The sequence below is a fragment of the Sminthopsis crassicaudata genome, chromosome 1 (genome assembly GCF_048593235.1).
Source record: "Sminthopsis crassicaudata isolate SCR6 chromosome 1, ASM4859323v1, whole genome shotgun sequence".
NCBI classification, from domain to species: Eukaryota; Metazoa; Chordata; class Mammalia; order Dasyuromorphia; family Dasyuridae; genus Sminthopsis; species Sminthopsis crassicaudata.
Window position 1 is genome coordinate 697,576,567 of NC_133617.1, and position 19,991 is coordinate 697,596,557.

At 48.1% G+C, this 19,991-nt stretch overlaps 1 protein-coding gene across 4 annotated transcripts in view; it reads left to right on the forward strand.

Annotated features, from left to right (window-relative positions):
* The window catches only part of TPRA1 (transmembrane protein adipocyte associated 1), a 29,574-nt gene that overhangs the window by 580 nt on the left and 9,003 nt on the right, over positions 1–19,991 (forward strand). For 3 of the 4 annotated variants that reach the window (XM_074283780.1, XM_074283777.1, XM_074283779.1), the window contains exons 2-10: positions 11,773–11,900; positions 12,076–12,208; positions 15,828–15,914; positions 16,255–16,327; positions 16,462–16,541; positions 17,822–17,932; positions 18,201–18,261; positions 18,601–18,703; positions 18,835–18,915. In XM_074283780.1, coding sequence (XP_074139881.1) covers positions 11,791–11,900; positions 12,076–12,208; positions 15,828–15,914; positions 16,255–16,327; positions 16,462–16,541; positions 17,822–17,932; positions 18,201–18,261; positions 18,601–18,703; positions 18,835–18,915 — 839 coding nt within the window. In that variant the 5' untranslated portion in view covers positions 11,773–11,790. Of the gene's footprint in view, positions 1–337; positions 3,072–11,772; positions 11,901–12,075; positions 12,209–15,827; positions 15,915–16,254; positions 16,328–16,461; positions 16,542–17,821; positions 17,933–18,200; positions 18,262–18,600; positions 18,704–18,834; positions 18,916–19,991 lie in introns of all 4 variants that reach the window. The other variant, XM_074283778.1, reaches the window with a different exon arrangement.

Here is a 19,991-nt window from a genome sequence, read left to right on the forward strand (position 1 = left end):
AGATAGACCCACAACCCCCCCCCCTTGTTAACATCTGGAGAGAGCCACCCCCACATCTGGATAGACAGTCACCTTGTGCGCCTGGAGAGAGCCACCCCATGGAGACGGACAGGCAGACACCCCCTTCTCACATCTGGAGGCCGAGCCCACCCCTCTTAGCCTCCTGGCACAGCCGGACGGAGGAGCAAGGAGGGCCCCGGTTCGAATCCCGCCTCCCCGCCTGTGCCCCCGGAGTGGAGGGAGGGAGCGGGACCAGAGCCCGCCAAAGCCCTTTTCGGTTTCCTATCCGTGTAGTCCTGTGATCTCTGCTCTTCCTCTTCCTCCCCTTGGGTCACAGCTGCAGCCGAGTCAGGACCTACAGCCGCTGAATAGACAACATCCTCCTATTTCTCGCTTTACCGAGCAGGAAACGGGCCCTTCCACCCACTTCCCGCAGGGCGTCCTGGGCCCAGGCTAAACCCCGCGTGTCCACACACCCCGGGCCTCCCGCGTGGGAGAACAAGCCCGAGAAGCTAGGCGTCTCCGTGTGTCACAGACACTCAGAACAGGAGCTGGAACAAGCCTGCCCGCCCGTCAGTCTGCTGAGACAGCACAGCACTTCTATAAACGCCCAACGCGGTTCTTGACCTAAACCAAGGCAGGGAAAGCGCTTCGGTGCTCATGGGTGGGCCGTGTCAATAGGTGGGCCGTGTCAATATCGTTAAAAATAAACTAGAAATGGATTCCTAGATCAGCCACTTTGTACGACCAGATGGAATAACCAATGTGGCAAAACAAAAGCCAAGGACCTCAAGGAAGATCATGAAAAAGATGCAGGGCTGCGGGTGACCCGGCATTGTTACTGCATCTCAGATCGCACTATCAAACCATTGCTGGCTTTTAAAAAAATGGAAAAGTACATACTGGAACAAGAAGTACCTAAAAGTGATTGAGCAGAGTGGCCCAGTGCTTTGTTTTTTAAATTTTATTATTATTATTTTTTAAAAATAAAAGAAAGAGCTGCTAGTCATCAGGAGGGCAGCCTGGCAGGGGAGAGGATTATACTGCATGTGACTTAAACATGATATGTGAGTATATACTCACAGATATACGAATACATAATCAAACATTTGTGTGCATATAGGCACATGTGTGTATCACTGTGTATGTACACAAAATGCCACAATCTCCAAATGACTGTATGACCGAAACAGAAAAGGTCCCATTATAACAAAGTTAGAGGACAACAGAAGAAACCTTACAGAAATATGACCAGGAATAGAATTCTTAAACAAATGAAGGATGAAAGAAACAGTAAAATAGTCAATTAATATATAAATTTAAAAATTTTTTTCATGAATAAAGTAGAATCAGAAGTTTTCTTTAAACTATTTTATAGAAGTCTGATATTCAAATTATTTATTCAAATAAGGAGAGTTAACTCTAATATAGGATTAACATATGACTCTAATAAGTGAATAAAGGATATAAAGAGATTTGAAAAGAAGAAGACTGGAATCTGAATATCCCATTAATGGAGCTGTGGATTGATCCTATCTTTCTGTATAAGTAAATTTACATGAAAAAGTTACTAAACTGTCCATCCCCTTTGACCCAACAATTGCACCACTGGGCAGTCTCCAGAGGAAGTCAAAGACAAAAGGTCTTATGTTTGCCAAAAATATTCCAACCGGCTTTTTTGTGGCCACAAAAGCTGGAGACAAAAGTGACTGCCCATTGATTAGGGAATGCTTTTTACAAATTGCGGTAGATGAAGGTAATGGAAGTCTGAGATTTTTCCATTCCTTTTCCTCCCTAAATACTACTTATTTTGATCCCTCAGAGTCCTCTCTGGCCACTTTATCAGTTTGGCTGCCTTTCCCAGCTCTTTGGATTTTTTCAAGTGCTGTTGCTGACTTTGGCAAGCAGTGTTTAGCCATGGACCACATCTTGATCATGTCACAGTTAATTAAAAGATGGACAGAATTTAAGGTCCCACAAGATGCATTGGCTTATTATTTATCAATTATGAAAGACATTTAATTTGGTAAAACAAAACACAGATTCTTACATTACAATGTGTCTGTCTCCTCACCATGTCAGCATCCAAAGATTCCTTGGGAAACACCACAGCAGAAATAACTCTGAGACAGCCAGGTGGTGCAATGGCTAATGTGGGGTTTTAGATACTTAGTAGCTTTGTGAGCCTAGGCAAATCACTTAATCTCTGCCTCAGTTTCATCTGTAGAAGTGGAGAAAATAACGTTTAACTTCCCAGCGTTGTGAGAATCTTATAAAATAATATTCTTAAAATGCTTAGCATCATGCTTGGCTTGTTTCCTCCTTTCTTTCCTTTCTGGTCAGTGATTCTCTGATCGCAAACGTTAGGTGAAGCATAAAATAGGAAGTTGTATGCTTGCCAAAGGCATATGCTGGAGATCCAGTGAAAGACACAAGCCAAAGAGGAAATTTCAGAGGAAGGTGAATCATCTGGATCCTTCTGTTTGCTGATGCTATTTTGCTTATTGCATCAAGCCCTAGAACATTGCAGAGACTCTGCAAGAGATCTGCAATTAAAAGATTTTAATCCTAATCATTCACATTGGAAAGATATGTGGATGAAGAATTTTTTTTTTTGCCCAGATTTCAGTATGTCCAAATGGACAGATCCTCCCAAGCGAGCTTGTTCATCACTATGAATATTTAGGACAAAAATACCGAAGACACTTGAGTTGGGCCCAAAACTTAGCTGAAAGTAGAAGAGATTGTGCTAGATTGCTCTCAGAAAATTGCAAAGCTCTTTTTTCTGACCCCATGCCTCATGGAAGTAAAGACATGGAGATATTTGGAGAATGAAAATGAGTCTGTCCCAGAGGATGGAAAGGCTTGTGATGGGCCTTAGCAGGATGGGATGTAGAACTGACAGGGAATCCTGAAGAAGAACTAGAGCAAAAGCTGTCTTCGGATCATCGATCATGTGGCAAGAAGGAGGAATGAGAGGTGGATAACCAGAGACCCTGAAAAACCAGGAGAAATACAGGAAGATCACAAGCACATGAGATGCCTCTTCCCTGTCAACCCGCCAACCCAGAGTGAGCTTCAGAATGTCTGTGGCCATAAGGTCTGGGGGGCTGTGAATGGGAAGAACTCCTGAACTGGTTAGACCCCAGAGTATTTGGGATTTATTGTTTCTAGCACTTTCAGATGCTTTTTTCCAACAAAGTATTCATGATATTCAGGCATGAGTCTGCCTTCTCTCCTTCCTTTTCTAATGTGTTTTTCACTGTTCCCAGTTCTTTTCTTCTGTGGATGACATTGATTTAAGTTGTAGGATTTCTGTGCTTCTCCACCCTTAGAAATAGTGGTCTAAATGCTGCTGCTATTCTCTTAGTTCCTAGTTACCTTTTTGCAAATATTAAACATGTGAGCAATACGAGATGTCCAGAGGTTGTGTGACATGGCGTTTCCAGATGCTTTTGAAATGAATCCTGACAAGTTGGCCTTTCTAAGGAGATCTTGAGAGCCATCCCACTGCTTAGTTGCAGCTCCCTTCTGTCTCTGCTCCTGTGGTTTATTTTTATTATGAATTTAATAATCTTCCACAAAAGAGATGATGGATTGCGTGGGAATCCACAAGCTTACGTACGATTTTCTTCAAGCATATATTACATCTAACAAGATAGTCACAAAGTTCTGTATCTACCCTTCTGACTCATTCTCCTTCCCCCTTCCAAATCAACACATAGTGGGCAGTCTTGCTTTTCTCTAATGGTTCATTTATGGTGAGAATGTCAGTGGTGAAGATGTTTTTCTTCCAATAGTGTGTCCCTCCTTGGCTGTGTTAAGGTGGTCTTTGTGGATGGCTGCACGATTGGGGAACTCTTAGCACCTCGGTCCCCGTCTCCATCACTGTCATAGTCCTGCCAGGGAGGGCAGGTCTCCAACAGCACTGAGTCTCTGGGTGGTGGTATGTTGAGTTGTGGTTGCCATGGCCAATGGGTTGCCTCCTGGGGCCTGACGAGCTTTCTTCCCCTTGGCTATCACTGGGCCCAAGTTCTTTTCCAGAGACAGATAGCTTGCCCTTGGCTGCCTTGGAGGAGCCAGGGTTATACACTTCTGTGACTCGGTGAGGATTTAGAGTAGGACTTGGGGAAGGGCAAAAACCTAAAGATGCTCCTTTTCACAACATGGCCTTTGATCTCCTTGGCATGGAAAGGATGCCTCCTGCCCTTCTGACCCTCAACTTAGAGTTGAAGTTTACCAATGTTAAAAAGAAAAAGAGAGATGTCAGCTGAGGCAAAACAGAGGGGTTCCGGGGTACTGAGCCAGAGGAGGCCTTGGTTTGTTGTTTTGGGAAAAGTAGATGGTCTGTTCATTTGTCCTTTAGGAAGCAAACCTAGAGCCAACTGGTTTCATTCAGGAATCACAGGAGGCTCAGGGTCGGGGCCAGCAGCCCATCTCCACCCGGGGTAGCAGCTTGGAAGGGCATCGAGGCACGCAGAGGAGCCCAGTCAGAAGAGTCACATTTGAGGCTGCCCTTCTGGAATATTTCCCTCCTTTGGGTCTTTGCTTCCTCATCCCTAAAGTCAGGGTTTTGGCCTGGAGCAGGTGTTTCTAATCTTTCTCTGTTACTCACCCTTTGGTCAGCAGTCCTATGAAATCTTTGGACCTCTTCTCAGAATAAGGCTTTTAAATAAAATACAGTGGACTAACCATAAAGAAACCTCTTATGTTGAAATGCTGTTTATTGTCTAGATGTTTTAAAAAAAGATAGAAACAAGGTCACAAACCCCAGGGGGAGAACTCCTGGCTTTACACGTTCTCTTTGGGGCATCTGAGGTTGCTGGATGTCTCTAAGGATAACAAAAGGGGGAGCACCTACAGGCTGGGCTGGGGCCAAGATGGCAGCATGGTGCGTGTGCCTCAAGATTCTCAGGGCACAGCGTCTCTGTGAGGAGCTGCTGGAGGCCTTATGCTGCCTGCTGGGTGGTGTGGAGGTTGGAGTATGGGATAGGCTGACCTTGAGAAGGAGGTGGGTTGCTTTTTTTCAACCTGGCTTTGTGGCTGCCAGGCGAGTGATGGGAGACTATGTCTGTCCTAAAAGCTGCTCTGGGAGCCTGGGCCATCTGATGGGCCCAGAGAGCCACGTTTTATAGGGTGAGATGGCCATTGCAGTGGGGAGGAGGATCCTGTCTTGGCAGCTGCGGGAGGTGGGGCACTCTTCACTTCTGGCTCAGGTGACCGAGAGGGCCTGACTGCCCTAGCAGGCCAGTCGCAGGGCTAGCCTTCCATCTGCCACCTCCAAAGGCTTTGGCAATGGAGAACCCCGCCCCTCCCCCCCCATCCCTCCCTGCCCGTGTTCCCCAGCCCTTGCCCAGGAGGTATCCAATTCACGGGTTTGTTTCACACAGAAGCGCAGTAAATAGGTCACATTTCTGTCCCTCTCCTGAACGTCAGACTGCCATATTCTTTTCTCTCCCCTTTCCAGAGATTGACCTTCAGTGTTTGGGGGAGGTGGGTTTCAGAGGAAGACCCAGGGGGAGACATCCCATTATACCCAAGGAGCCTGTCATTGCAGGTGCCGAGGAGCAGGGATGTGTGGGCACTGACTGGGATCCTTGGTGTTGGCCTCCATGATGCCCTGCTGGCTTGGTGCCTTGGGGCCCGAAGGGATGTCTCGAGTGTGCCCCTGGAAGTCACCAGGCCGGTAGAGCAAGTAACCAAGCCTTAGCCACCCAAGACTTATTTGTTCTTAGATTCCTGGGGCACTTCCTGCTCCTCTGGCCCAGGTGGCACTTCTGTGAACAGGCTCTCCAGCAGTGGCTTTACTCCTCTTCCCAAGGGGGGAGGCTGAGCAATGGAAGGCCAGAGGGCCGGCCAGAGGTTAGCGGGGCTGAGATCTCCCTTCATGCCCCTTGTTCCTTTCCCTCCCTGGTTGGAAGGCTTCCTGCTTCTTGTTATTTTCCCTTGGAGACCCGAGGCAGGGAGGCTTTAATAAAGAAGAACCACCACTAGGTGCATTGGGAGTCCCCAGACCCTGAGGAGGAAACTGAGGCAGAGAGAGCTCATGGCCCGAGGCCTCCTCTCCCACTGCAGTCGTCGTCATGGCCAGCATTTCTGTAGTACATGAAATGCTGCCAAGGGCTTACACGCACATATTTTCTCCTTGCGCCCTCCGAGATGGGCGCACTCACTGCCCCCGTCATAGGAAGCCGAGTAGGCGAAGTGACCAACCCGGCTAATGGGTATCTGAGGCTGCTCTGGAAGGCTGATCTCGCTGATTCCCGAGTCTGCCCCTGCCACGGGCGTCCTGTGGGCCGGGCTGATGGAGATAGAAAAGGGAGTCTGGGGGCAGGGGCTGAGGGAAGATGGCACTGGAGGCCCTAATTAGGTGGGTGTGGTGACTCTGAGGTACTTCCTGAGCCAGTTCATTTCTGAGCTTTTATGGGCTTAGTTGTGAATACCTGGGTAGCTGTTCATCTACATGGTATTCCCCTGCCAAACGGGAGAGGGGAAACTGAGGCCAGTGGAAAGCCAGGATGAGAGTTGTCACTTTGTTCTTGCCCATTAATGACCTCCCTCTGACTTCTGGACTATGGAAATAACTCCTTCCCTGAAATGGGCTCTGGCTCTGTTCAAGCATCTCCTCCCCATCCTCCCATTGCTTCATAGTTGCCATATAGAAATTTTGTGTTTGCTCCCACAAGTACCTAGCATCTCCCCTTCCCTTGGGATGTAAACTCATTGAAGTCTGAACTTGTTCGGTTTTTGTGTATACCACACAGTAGGTGCTTAATAAATGCCAAATCCTGCCCCTGCTGGGCACTATCAATGTGAGCTAGGCAAGTCACAACTTTCTCAGCCTTAGCTGGTCATCTGCAAAGTGAGGGCCTGAACCAGGGAGGCCAAGGCCCTCCAAGGTCCCTTCTTTCTCTGAAAGCACAACTGGAGCACACTGGCCCATGATGCTCAGCAGGGGAAGATCTGGGCCTCGAGATTTCCAGTCATTTGCCTTTTTCTGAGGCTGCCAAAGATGGAGCCCGACACCTGGAGCTGGGGGCCAGGGATAAGAACCTTCCCCCACTCCTTACTGCCTCTTCTGGTTCCTGCTGTGCTGCCACCCACAGCCAGGCCTCTTAAACAGGCCCACAGGTATTAGGTGCTTGGCCAAGATCACTCAAGTAGTAGAGAATCACACAAAAAGTCCCAGGATTCCTCCTTAGATTGATGCTTTCTGCCTTGAGAATGATACTTAAATACTGGAGCATCTGCCAATATTCCATTTACTGATGTCAGCTGCAACACCTCTGCATTTCAGCAGGCAGTGCTCCCTTGTTGGGGTGGCCAGAAAATTAATTAGCTGGTCCCTCCCCCCCTCGTTTAGCTATCCTAAGTATAATAGCTACCATTTATAGAGCGCTTTGCAAAGCACATTACACATAGATCATTTGATTCTCACAAAGACCCTGGGAGGTAGGTGCTGTAATTATGCCTGTTATTACAGATGGGGAAATTGAGACAAGTAGCAGTAGTGACTTGCTTAGGGCCACACCTAGTAAGTGTCTGAGATTGGATGTAAATTCAGGTTTTCCTGATTGCAGGTCCCTGCTCTACCCACCATTCCCTCCAGATAACTCAAGATCCAAAGACAAAACACACTCTCTCTGTCCTAGGGCCATATTTTCTACTTGTCCTCCATTGGCATCCAGAGCCCAGTGCTACTTCCGCGTAGTAATGAAAGATATAAAGGGTGGGCTTTAGTGAGAAGAAGAGCTCCCTTTTCCACAGAGCTTAAAAGTTCACCAAACCCTGATACAAAAATTGTTATCCCCATTTTACAGATGACACCGAAGGGACATGGGAGGGACAGTGATCTGGCCACGACACAGTAGCTGCTGGTCAGGATCCCAGCTCTGTTCACCCGGCTCACTCCAGTGCATGTTTCCTTGTGCCGATGGGGAGAAACACCAGCTCACTGGCTTTTAAAATCAAGGCCCAGAATCTCAGTCTTTATTAAGCTCACAAATAGACTCTGGCACAGTTCCCTTTTTAATAAGAGACCTGAGAGAGAAATCTTACATATGGACGGTGGTCTAGGAATTTAGCACAAGCCTGCTCACTATTTTACTAGCAGTGTAAGGTGAAATACAGACTCTTCCCCTGGGCCTTTGTAGGCCTCTGCTCTGACTTCAACTTCCTCCACTTAGATTACTTCCCTTCACAGACTTTGTCCTTGTCCCTCTGAGCTCCATCTCCCACCTACCTACCCTGGATGCTCTCCTTCCCTCCAGTCTTTAACTTCCTTCTAGGCCTTTCCTGGTAGAGTTGAATCCTTTAGGGTTAGAGTCTCATCTTTAATTGGTATCAATTTCTCTGTTTGCCAGTTGGATTTCCTTCCCCATCTCCCTTCTCCAAACCCTATAAATTAAGTTTCTTAAGAGCAAGAGCTATTTTCCATTTTGTCTTTTATTCTTTGCATCTTACACCTAATTGATTCTTAATGAGCTCATTAGATGAGAGCTGGGATTATAAAAGGGAGGATGCTGGCAGAGAGCTCAGAAATCATTTTGGCCTTTGTTCATTTTCCTGACACTGAAGCCCAGGGGTTAAAGGGCTTGTTCCAGATTGACCCCCATCTGTACTTGTGCTGGCTCTCAGACTAAATTTCATGTTTGGCTTCCTGGCTCATAAAGCACTTCCTAGGGGAGTATCTAAAGGTGCTCCATTCCTACGAATGTTAGAGTTCATGTAAGGAACTTTTCCCTCTGAATGATGGATGGGAGGGGATCCTTGGAGTGTCCTGGTAGCCTGCCCAGGGCTTCAGATCTGAATTCTAGTCCTGACTGATACAGTTTTATTATTTGGCCTTAGGCCAGCTGTGTCATTTCTGTGGGTCTCAGTTTCTCCATCTGTAAAATAAAAGGTTTGGACAAGATCAGAGGTACTGAAACTGTTGGATTCTTAGGAAACCACAAATTCACATTATCTGAGTTGTTTATATTTTTATTTAATAATGAAACATTCCCCAATTGTATTTTAATCTGATTGGATCAATAGTTTTACAGTCTGTAAGTTTGGAATAGATGATCCCTCTTGGGGCCATGGTTTTCTGTGACTTCTGGAGGCCTCATTTTCCTCCCATTGATTGCATTCTGACCTTTCTTTCTCTTGTCTCAGCTCTCTCTCTTTTTAGAGAATGTTTTCCCTATAAAATGATTTGATTTTAATTGGAGGGCTTTTTCTGTCCTTTCTTCACCCTAACTTCAGTTCTCAGTATACATTACCCTTGGAGCCAGTGGCTGGTTTTCAGTCCTGTGCATCTGCCAGTGAGTAATAATGACTTTAAACATTTGGCTTGTCCATTTCTTCCCTCCTGAATGTTTGGATTAGGCCATATCCTTGTCCCTTGAAAGCTATAACTCTGTGATGAATTTATTTAGTTTCCCTTGCTAACCTGAGGAGCTGAAAACCAGGTCTTCGTCATGGACATATCAGGCTCCACTTCTGGCCTTCAGGCCAGTCAGGTGGTACAGCTTCATTTCTCCATCTCTGGGCAGGAAGGGAGCACCCAGTGGATTTTTAATTTGAGAAACCTTGGGATGGACAGTGAATTGTAGGCCCAGATTGGGGGCAGGCCGCAGCCTTTCCTGCGCCTGTACCGCTCTAGGATGAGATAAGTTACCAGGGTTTCTGCCGGGATACAGGACAGTCTGGGTCTTCCACTGGCCTGCCCCCCTTGGTTCTGCTTCTGGTCTTCTGTCCTTCCCGGGCCGCTCCCTGAAAGCCATTCTCCAGAAGATGGGTGGCCATTGCTGTCCTAGATCTCCACGGGGCTTGTGGTCCCACTGGCAGGTAGGGCCTCCTTCTCTGGCCTCCAGCCCATTTTACTTGTTTGACATTATCTTATACTAAGTTCTTGTCCTTCCTCTGACTGTCAGCCTCCTCTTGTTAGTATGTTAACTAGCACTGATAAGAGAGCATTGTTTTGCAAAGCACTTCACAAATATCTCATTTTATCCTCACAACAAAGTGAGAGGTGGGTGTTCTTATTATACCTGTTCGTCTAAGGAGGAAATTGGAAAAAGTGAAGTGACTTGCCCAGGGTCACAGCTAGCAAATACCTGTCTGTGGCCAGATTTCTGCTCAGGTTTTCCTGACTGGCCCAGTGCTGTAGCCATCGAGATACCTGGCTGCCTCTTCTCCCCAGCTCCCCATCTGGGTGCCTTGTCTTTTGCTTTCTCTCTGCTTCCTCTCCTGGTGATTTCCATCCCCTCTGCACAGATGGATGCCAGATGTCCACTTCCAGTCTGACCTTTCTCCCAGCTCCCCGGCCTATTAGATTGCTTAAGGGAGCACTCTGGAGGGAGATGGCACTCAGTGGAAGTTTGTTGTCCCCTAGTCCCAACAAATAGTTTCTTTGATGGCCTCATTGATGACAGATTTGTGGGGGATTACAGGGAGAGTGTGGTCCCTCCCCAGCAATCCTCATCCCTCACCGAAGTGTAAACCTCATTTTACAGAGCTGGACTATTTGGGAGCTAGAGCTTAAACTCTGCCACTTACTTGCTGTGTGACTTTGGGGGAGGCTCTTACCTTCTCTGGGCTTCAGTTTCCCTCATCTATAAAATTAAGATGTTAGATTGCTTGCTCTTCAAGGTGGAATACAGCTTTGTGATTCCATGATTTTAAAAAATCCTTCTCTCCATTTTCAAACTCGGTGGGTTCTTATGAATCAGTAGCTCTCAGACTTGCCCTTTCTTTTGAAATGAGGGAACAAGAAAAATTGACTAAAGATCCAAAAGCTCTTTTATACATGAAAATTTGGCCTTAAATTTTGTGTTCCCCCCCCCCCATTTAAAATTTTGGTGCAGTTGTACAAATAATTGACAGAATACACAAATTAGACACCACTTCTCACCAAGCTTCAGTTTCTGTTTCAATTGTTAAAATGTTGAAGTTTACAAGCATAATAATCAGTAATTATGCAAATTTTAAAAATTGCCTCCCAGTAGAAAACAATCTCACGTGGGCAGTAAAAGTTTCTGGTTTTGGGCAAAACCTTCCGCTCACAGTCTCTGTCCAAGACAAAACATTTCCCATCTCCAGGCCTTTGCACCAGTAGCTTGCTGAGTCCACCTGGTAGAATCGCAAATTTCTGTCCAAGAACAGCTCAGGTGCTACTTCCTACAAAGAGGCTCCCCATTGTTATCATTTCCTTGAAATAATTTTTTATTTGCATTCATGCGTATCTGTTTTATTCTCTTCCTTCCTCACTGTAGAATGTCAGCTCCCCGAGAACAGGAATGACTCCTTATTCTCTCTTTACCTTTGTTCTTTCCTTTCTTTCAGGTCTCACCATAATCCGATAGCATCCTTCCTTCTCAGACTCTTTTGCAACCCTGCTCCACATTTCCCCTGTGACTTAGGAGTGAAAGGGACTTTTGAGGCTAGTCCAATAACTTCATTTTACAAAGAAGGAAACTAAGACACACTCAGGGAAATTGACTGCCCAAAGCCTCCTAGGTGGCAGAGTTGGTTTGGATTTGAACCCAGGCCTTGTGCCCTCAAATCCAGGGCTCTTTCTGCCATCCTGTGTCGTCTCCTCAGTATCCTGCCTTCTCCACCTCTGTGTTTGGCATTTTCCAAGACCCATCTCCTCCCTGAAGTGAAAAGTACTAACTGTTCTCTCTGGGGGTCCTACAGAAAGAGCTGCCTTTGAGGGTACCCGCGGCAGTTGGAGCTCTTATCCCCTGTTTCTGCTATTAATCTCTTCTTCTCTTGCTCTATCCTCAGGGTTACAGCAAAGGCAAGATGGCGGACTGGGACACTAGCAACACCACGCTAGCCCCCTCCCCTCTGCCCAACATTACCAGCCCACACCAGTGTTTGCTTCTTCTCTATGAGGACATCGGCACCTCCAGGTGAGTGGGAGGGGACACAGCTGGGGAGCCTGTGCTGCTGCAGGGCAGGGACATCCTAAGAAGCACCTCCCTGGGTCTTGTGGGGCCATGAGGGCCAGGGTGTCATGGTGATGGGAGGAGGGGGAGGAGGTGGGTTGGGCTGGCCTCCCTAATCTAGTCTTGGCCTGTGGCTCAGGGTGCGGTACTGGGACCTCGTGCTGCTAATCCCCAATGTGCTGTTCTTCACTTTCCTGCTCTGGAAGCTGCCATCGGCTCGGGCCAAGATACGTATCACCTCCAGCCCCATCTTTACCACTTTCTATATCCTGGTGAGTCCTGGGGCGTTCCTCCCCCCACCTCCAACACTGCCGGCACCTCATTTTTATAGTTGAGGAAATTGGGAACCAGAGAGGTCCAATTTCACTTGCCAGTCCCAGGGAATTTGCTTTGTTCAGACCCCTCTCTGGGAACAAAGGAGATAATGTTTGAATAAACAGTGCTTAATACATAGTAGGCACTTAATAAATACTTCCCACTGTGCCTCTACTGCTGCTTGTATGTTTTGTCTGGGCAGTTTCATAACTATGGGCTTCAGGGGACTGGTAGAGCAGGTAGTCCTTAGGGATCCCATTAAGCCGAGGAAGTGAGAGGCCTCCGAACTTGGGATCTCTTCCTCTGGGACCCCCTCATTATCCACACTGGCCTGCAGGTTGCTCCCACCAAATGCTAGTTTGGACAGCCCTAATTCTTGTCCTGCCATTGCATTTTAGAAACAAGTTTGGCTTTTGGTAGGGTCCAAGGCTGTATAGTCTGAGACTTAACTCCTGTCATGGTGTTCTTTTGGGGGAATCAGTGTCAGGAGGAGCTGAAGAGGACTGAAGGCCTGGTTTTATTCAGGTCTCTTGGTGGTAGCTAGGTGGCCTAGGGGATAGAATACTGGACTGGAGTCAGGACGCGCTGAGTTCAGATCCAGCCTCAGATATTAACTGTGTGATCCTGGGCCAGTCATTTAAATTTCTGCCTGCCTCACTTTCCTCAACTGTAAAATAGGCATCATAATAGCACCAGAGTTGTTGTGAGGATCAAATGAGATCATACTTGTTAAGCGGCACAGCACAGTGTCTGGCACGTAGTAAGTGCTTAAGAGAGGGTTGTTCCCTGTGCAGTCTGAGGCTGGGAGCAAGGATTGGAGGCACCTGCTCAGCTGACCCCAGAGAGGATACTGAATTTGGTGTCAGAAGTGCTGAGTGTGAGTTCTGTCATCATCTCTTCCTCACTAAAGGGCCTTGTTGGATAGATTTCATTTGAAGAAACATTTAATTAATGTGTACTATGTGCCAGGCATTGTGCTGAGTGCGGGCCCTAAGTTTTATTCTCAGTAAGCTCAGGTTGTGATAATAACTGCCTACATCCTTGGGTGAGAGTTTTTATGAACTGTGACATTAAATCACAAATTCCTGTTAAAAAATTATTTGAAACTTTTAAAACATCTTTTATTTTTATATTTACTTTCACTTTCTATTATATTCTTCTTTATTCCACTACCCAGAGAGCTATTCTTTAAAAACAAAGCATAAAAAAGAAGGAAGGGGAAAAGACAATTAAGCAAAACTAGCCAAGTTATCAACTGAACCGCAAAGCATATCCAGTGTTTCACACCCATGGGTCCCCAACTCAGCAAACAAGGGAAGAAGATGCATTTTCTCATCCCTTTTTTGGATCCATGCTTGGTATTTATAATTAGCACTCAGCTTTAATTGGGGAGGGAGAGTATTTCACTTTGTCATGTATATTCTGATTCTGTTTTACTCTGTATCAATTAATATGTTTCCTCATGCTTTTCCTGTTATTTTCAGATTCATCTTAGGATTGACACACAGCAAGCATCTGACAAATTCTCTATATGTTTCTCCCTATCTGTCTTTCTCTTTCTTTTGGTACAGTATCATTTCATTGCCTTCATAAGCCACCATTTTATAGAATCATTATTATGTGAGACAGCGAGGAAATACAGCTAAGCATTTGCAAATAGCTCTTGAGGCAATTTCTAGTCTGTCCCTTCTTGGTCCTTGGCACCCATCATTCCTCCTTCCAGAACCTCTTTATCCCAGACATCCTCTTCCCTGAGGATTTTCCCTTTCTAATTCAATTCCTATTGGATTATCCTGAGATTAGTCTACTCTCACTAAAGTACTGGAGCATGTGGGTAAGCCTACTTAGAGTAAGATCATAGGTTATGGATAGATTCATAGAGTTGTTACAGATGAAGAAACTGAGGTTCAGAGAAGTTAAATGATTCCCAGATTTCTACATAGCCAGTAAGTGTTTGATGAATGATTTGAATACAATCCTTCTGGATTCTGTTCGTTACATTAGGCTGCCTCACTGAGTACAACATGGCTTTGCTGGGTCTGGAGAGCTTTATGAATGTTTAAAAGTCAGTCTAACCAGCCTTGTGCACAAATCCCAATTGTTTGCAGCCCTTGCTTGGTGCAAGGAGCACAGGCTTTGCAGCACGTGCCGTCTCTTGTAGTAATTCCTATTTCTCTAGTACATTATGGCTTCCAAAGCTCCTTCCTCACAAGAACCTGAAGAGGATGAGACAAGGAAGAGTAGTATTCCCATTTTCCAGCTAAGAAAACCCAGGTTCAGAGAGGTAACATAGCTCGCTCCTTGCAGTCCTAAGGAATATCATGCTTCCTCATAAGCTTCTTCAAGATCAGGACTGTGTACTTTATCTTCTCGTCTCCAGTGTAGAACATTGTGCACTTCCTTGAGTTATCTTGAACTTCACAGCAAATTCAGTGAGGTAAAAAAGGACAGATGAGGAGACGACGGATCTGGAGAGAGAGTCAGGTAGTGAGTGGGTAGTACAGATGGGATCAGACAGGACTAGATGGGAGCAGAAGCCCATTCTCCCTGGTGTCTGGCCTAGTGCTCTATCCACTTCACTGCACTGTCCTACAACATGAGTGTGTGTGTGTGTGTGTGTGTGTGTGTGTGTGTGTGGTGTATGTGTGTGTGCAGCCCTGTTGGAGGGCAGGGAGAAAATCTGCTTTGTGTTCACCCTCCCTTTCACTCCCCCTAGTGCACTCAGCAAGATGGAGGTTAGTTTCCTGCTCCTTTAAACCCTGGATCTCCATAGGATTCCAGCCCAGCTCATTTTTTTGCTACATCCTTTCTCTGACTTGACTTGTGTCAAGTGAGTGCATGGGAGAGCACTTTCCATAGACACGTGCATTGGTAAATGTGAATTGTTAGTGGCTGTGCTTCCTGGGCTCTCTTCTGGGCCCTTCCATCTTGGGTCCAGAGGATCGTGAAATGGGAGCTAGAAGAGATTCTGGAGGCCATTTAGTTCAAGTCTCATTTTATATGTTGGGAAACCGAGGCCCAGAAAAGTTTTCCATGGTTTTACACAGGTAGCAGAATTGGGAATGAATTTAGGCCCTCTTATATTCTTTCCATTGTTCCACCTGCCATTTCCTTTCTTGTGACCTATTTGGTGGAAGTTTGCTCCCTGGACTGTGCTTGTACCTTTGCTAGGGCTTTTCTCTTTACCAAATCATGACCTACTTTAATAGCTCTTTAGGAATCACCCCACTGTGACGTCTTTCTGGATTTGCCCCCACAGTTGCCTTCAGCCAGTAGTTTTCAGATGGCTGTCCTCTTGACATACCTGTTTGTCTGGAATGGTTTGAGTGTTTCCTGTGTCCCTGGCTCTTTCAGCTCTGTGGGACGGGGCTGGTTTTGTCTCTCTCCAGTTCCCAGACTGAGCTACTGCACGGATGGGATGGGGGTGGGCACTGGAGGGAGAGAAAGTCACAGGTCTGGGGCAGTTCTGGACTGCGGCCCTTGCTGGGCAATCTAAGTCTGGTGGCCCCAGCTGGCTGGCTCCTGAGCCTAGGATGCGGGCGTCCTAAGCCTTAATCATCATGGCCTTCCCAACAGGTGTTTGTGGTGGCTCTGGTGGGCATAGCCCGGGCCGTGGTCTCTATGACAGTCAGTACTTCAGATGCAGCAACAGTGGCTGATAAGGTGAGTGTGGGCATGGGAGGAGAACCTACTTGTCACTGCTCTGTAGGAGTGGAACTGTTAATATCACAGAGGGAGTATGAGTGTGTGTGTGTGCGTGCATGCACAGGCATGTGTGTACATGTATCTATGAGTGTTCATGTGTGTGTGCACACATGTGTACATGCATGTGTGAGCATGTGGGCATGTGGATGGGAGGTAAGGGAAGAGGATTTGGGACTGGTAGGTGAGGGAAGAGAAATTAGGATGTGTCTGGCACAGGGGCAAAGAGTGGCAGAGATTAAGTACCTTGGGATCTATTTATTTCCTCTTTCACCTTTCCCTTAATTTCTATATTTTTCAGATTTTATGGGAAATCACTCGCTTCTTCCTTCTGGCCATTGAACTGAGTGTGATCATTCTGGGTCTCGCCTTTGGTATGGATTGAGCTGAGGACATTGGGCTCTAAGGGCAGCAGGAGGGCAGTTTTTTGGGGGAACAGACTAGGGAACCTCATGTGGGCTCAGCTTCCCAGAGGTGGCCCTCACTGGCCACTTGGGTCATCTTCCAGGTCACCTGGAGAGTAAATCCAGCATCAAACGAGTCTTGGCCATCACCACGGTTCTGTCCCTGGCCTACTCAGCCACTCAGGTAAAAGGGAGAGTGGGTTTCCGTGTGGGGAGGGCAGAGGTCAGATAGTGCTCCGTGCAATGAGCATATATTAAACACAAGGCAGTGTGGGCACAAGGACCAAAATGAGATAGGCCCTGCCTTCCAGGGGGTTACTTTCTAGAGGGAAATACAAAGAGACACAGGGCAAGTGCAGGAAGTAAATAGAGTAGACACAAAGTAATTTCAAGAGAGAGGATGCTATAGAGGGATATCAGGAATCGCATCCTGTAGGAAGGAGCATCTGGGCTTTGAAGAAAGCTAAGGAAGCTCTTATGTAGCAGTGAGGAAGGGCCTGTTTGGGCAAAGTGTTGTATGCATGCACGCATCCATCATATACACACACACACACATATACATAAATAAATAAAATATATATATATATATATATATATATATATAAAGTGTACATATGTAATATGTATGTATGTGTGTATGTCTATATGCATATAAATATGTATTTGTATATGTATAAGTGGAAACCCAAATCTGTTGTGAGAGGCGCATGTTCTTTCACTTATTTGTACAGTTGAATTTCTTTTAGATGTCTAAAACCAAAAACACCTCAGATTTTTCACGCTGTTTGTAGCCACAAAGAACAGAAATATTTGTTTAGGCTTTTGGGACAGATTTTGGTGTCTGACAGACACCTGTGTGACCCCTTCTGTTCCCTTATTTTGAAAAGAAAGGGCAGAGCCAAGAGAACCTCCCACAACCCTGACCTCCCCTCTCTCCCGGATATGAGACCTCAGCACCCTCATTTTACAGAAGGAAAAAGGAAGGGAAGGATTTCTTGGAGTCCGGTGGAATAAATCGGTGCCAGAGACCTGGGCCCAAGGCTCCTATGGCTAGCATGATGGAGTGTCTCTGAAGGGGAGAGGGGGAGAAGAGCACCCCCAAGAAATCTGTGACCAATTATTCCAGTCAAAGAAAGGGTACTAGCAGGCAATGAAGCCTTTATAAAATCCAGAGTTTCTGTGTGGGCGTCTGTCCCCCAAACTTTGCTTTAGCCATCACAGGCTGCCCTGGAACTCCAAAGGAGGCTCCGAGGGGAGACCATTCACCTTAGAAGAGGCAAGGCCTGTCTGCGTGGCGTGGCTGAGTGCTTGGCGCGCTGTGGCGAGAAAAGAAAGTGCCAGAGTACCAGGAAAGCAGGGCCGTGGCCTGATCGCTGCAGGGTGTGCCGAGAGCCCAGCGGGGCCGGGGCCTTTGCACAGGGAGGAACGAGCGGGAAATGAGCCCCCTCTGCTCTTGCCTCACAGGGGACCCTGGAGATCCTGTACCCGGATTCCCACCTCTCCGCCGACGACTTCAACATCTACGGGCACGGTGGCCGCCACTTCTGGCTCGCCAGCTCCTGCTTCTTCTTCCTGGTGAGTCTGGCCGAGGTGAGGGTGGGCGTCCCGAGGGGCGGAGGGAGACCCCTTCCCATCTACCGCCTGCTCTTTCTTTCCCTTTGCTCACAGAAATCCTGAGGCTGAGCTAAGGCAAACATTCTTGGCCCTATTTTCTAGGTGAGGGAAACCGAGGCTCACAGAAATCTAGTAACTTAGCACTTGTCCCACGGCCAGTCGGTGCTGGGGCCGGCTCTTTCTGCTCCAGGACTTCCACGTTTAACTCCCGCTGCGCTTGTGTCCCTAGGTTTACTCTCTGGTGGTCATTCTCCCCAAGACGCCGCTGAAAGATCGGATCTCGCTGCCATGTGAGCAGGCAGGAGTGTGTTAGGGAAGGGAAGGGGGGGCACTGGGGCAAGGGCCTGTGGGAGGTTGGGCGCCAGGGTGTGGAGGCGTCATTGGCTCACCTCCTTGGGGGGTCACACCTGGGTGGGACTCGGAGGTCATCGTCCAGGGCCCGCGTAGGGATGGAGAAGCCGCAGCCCGGGAGCTCCCTTCGCTTTCCCGGGTCCCCGGGGAGCCGGCCCTGCTGTGATGGCCTCAGGAAGCAGCACTCCTGGAGGGGGTTAAGGCTCTCCCCCTCAGCCTGTGGCTGGTGGCTGGTGGGCAGGGCACACTTTTACTCTCTCTGTGCTCCCTCCCTGCAGCCCGGAGGAGCTTCTATGTTTATGCTGGGATCTTGGCCCTGCTGAACCTGGTCCAAGGCCTGGGCAGTGCCCTGCTCTGCGTGGACATCATCGAGGGCCTCTGGTAGGAGGCGGGGGGTGATGGAGGGTGGGGAGAGTGCCGTGGGAACAGCCATCTGGAGAGCCCAAGAGGGGATGGGGGGCGGCTGAGGTCAGGAGCCTCACTCCTGACCCCCCCAATCTCTCACCTTCCAGCTGTGTGGACATGACCACCTTCCTCTACTTCAGCTTCTTTGCCCCCCTCATCTACGTGGCCTTCCTCAAGGGCTTCTTTGGGTGAGTGATCCTGCCCCCCAAAACCCCTGGAGAGAGGGGGAGGGTCTTCACCCAGAAGCTCCCCTAGTCCCAGAGCACAGCGGGAGGGGCTTTATCCAGGTGTGTGGCTGCCACCCTGTGGTCACATGTGGGAAAAGCAGTGTCTTCGTCCTGAAAGAGACAAGAGTGTGTGTGAGTGTGCAGGGTGTGCAGGTGTGTGTGTGTGTGTGTGTGTGTGTGTGTGCAGGGTGTGCAGGTGTGTGTGTGTGCAGGGTGTGCAGGTATGTGTGTGTGTGCAGGTGTGTGCAGGTGTGTGTGTGAGAGTGTGCAGGTGTGTGTGTGTGTGTGTGTGTGCAGGGTGTGCAGGTGTGTGTGTGTGCAGGGTGTGCAGGTATGTGTGTGTGTGCAGGTGTGTGCAGGTGTGTGTGTGAGAGTGTGCAGGTGTGTGCAGGTGTGTGTGTGAGAGTGTGCAGGTGTGTGTGAGGGTGTGCAGGTGTGTGTGTGTGCAGGTGTGTGTGTGTATGTGTGTGGGAGTTTGCAGGTGGGAGTGTGTGTGTGTGTGTGCAGGGTGTGCAGGTGTGTGTGTGTGTGCAGGTGTGTGTGTGTGCAGGTGTGTACGTGTGCAGGGTGTGCAGGTGTGTGTGTGTGCAGGTGTGTGAGTGTGCAGGTGTGTGTGTGAGTGTGTAGGTGTGTGAGTGTGCAGGTGTGTGTGTGTGTGTGTATGTGTGCAGGGTGTGCAGGTGTGTGTGTGTGGGTGTGCAGGTGTGTGTGCAGGGTGTGCAGGTGTGTGTGTATTTGTGTGTGTGTGCAGGTGTGTGTGTGAGAGTGTGCAGGTGTGTGTGTGAGAGTGTGCAGGTGTGTGTGTGTGCAGGGTGTGCAGGTGTGTGTGTGTGCAGGTGTGTGTATGTGTGTGTGTGAGTGTGCAGGTGTGTGTGTGTGTGCAGGTGTGTGTGTGTGCAGGTGTGTACGTGTGCAGGGTGTGCAGGTATGTGTGTGTGTGCAGGTGTGTGCAGGTGTGTGTGTGAGAGTGTGCAGGTGTGTGTGTGTGTGTGTGTGTGTGTGCAGGGTGTGCAGGTGTGTGTGTGTGCAGGGTGTGC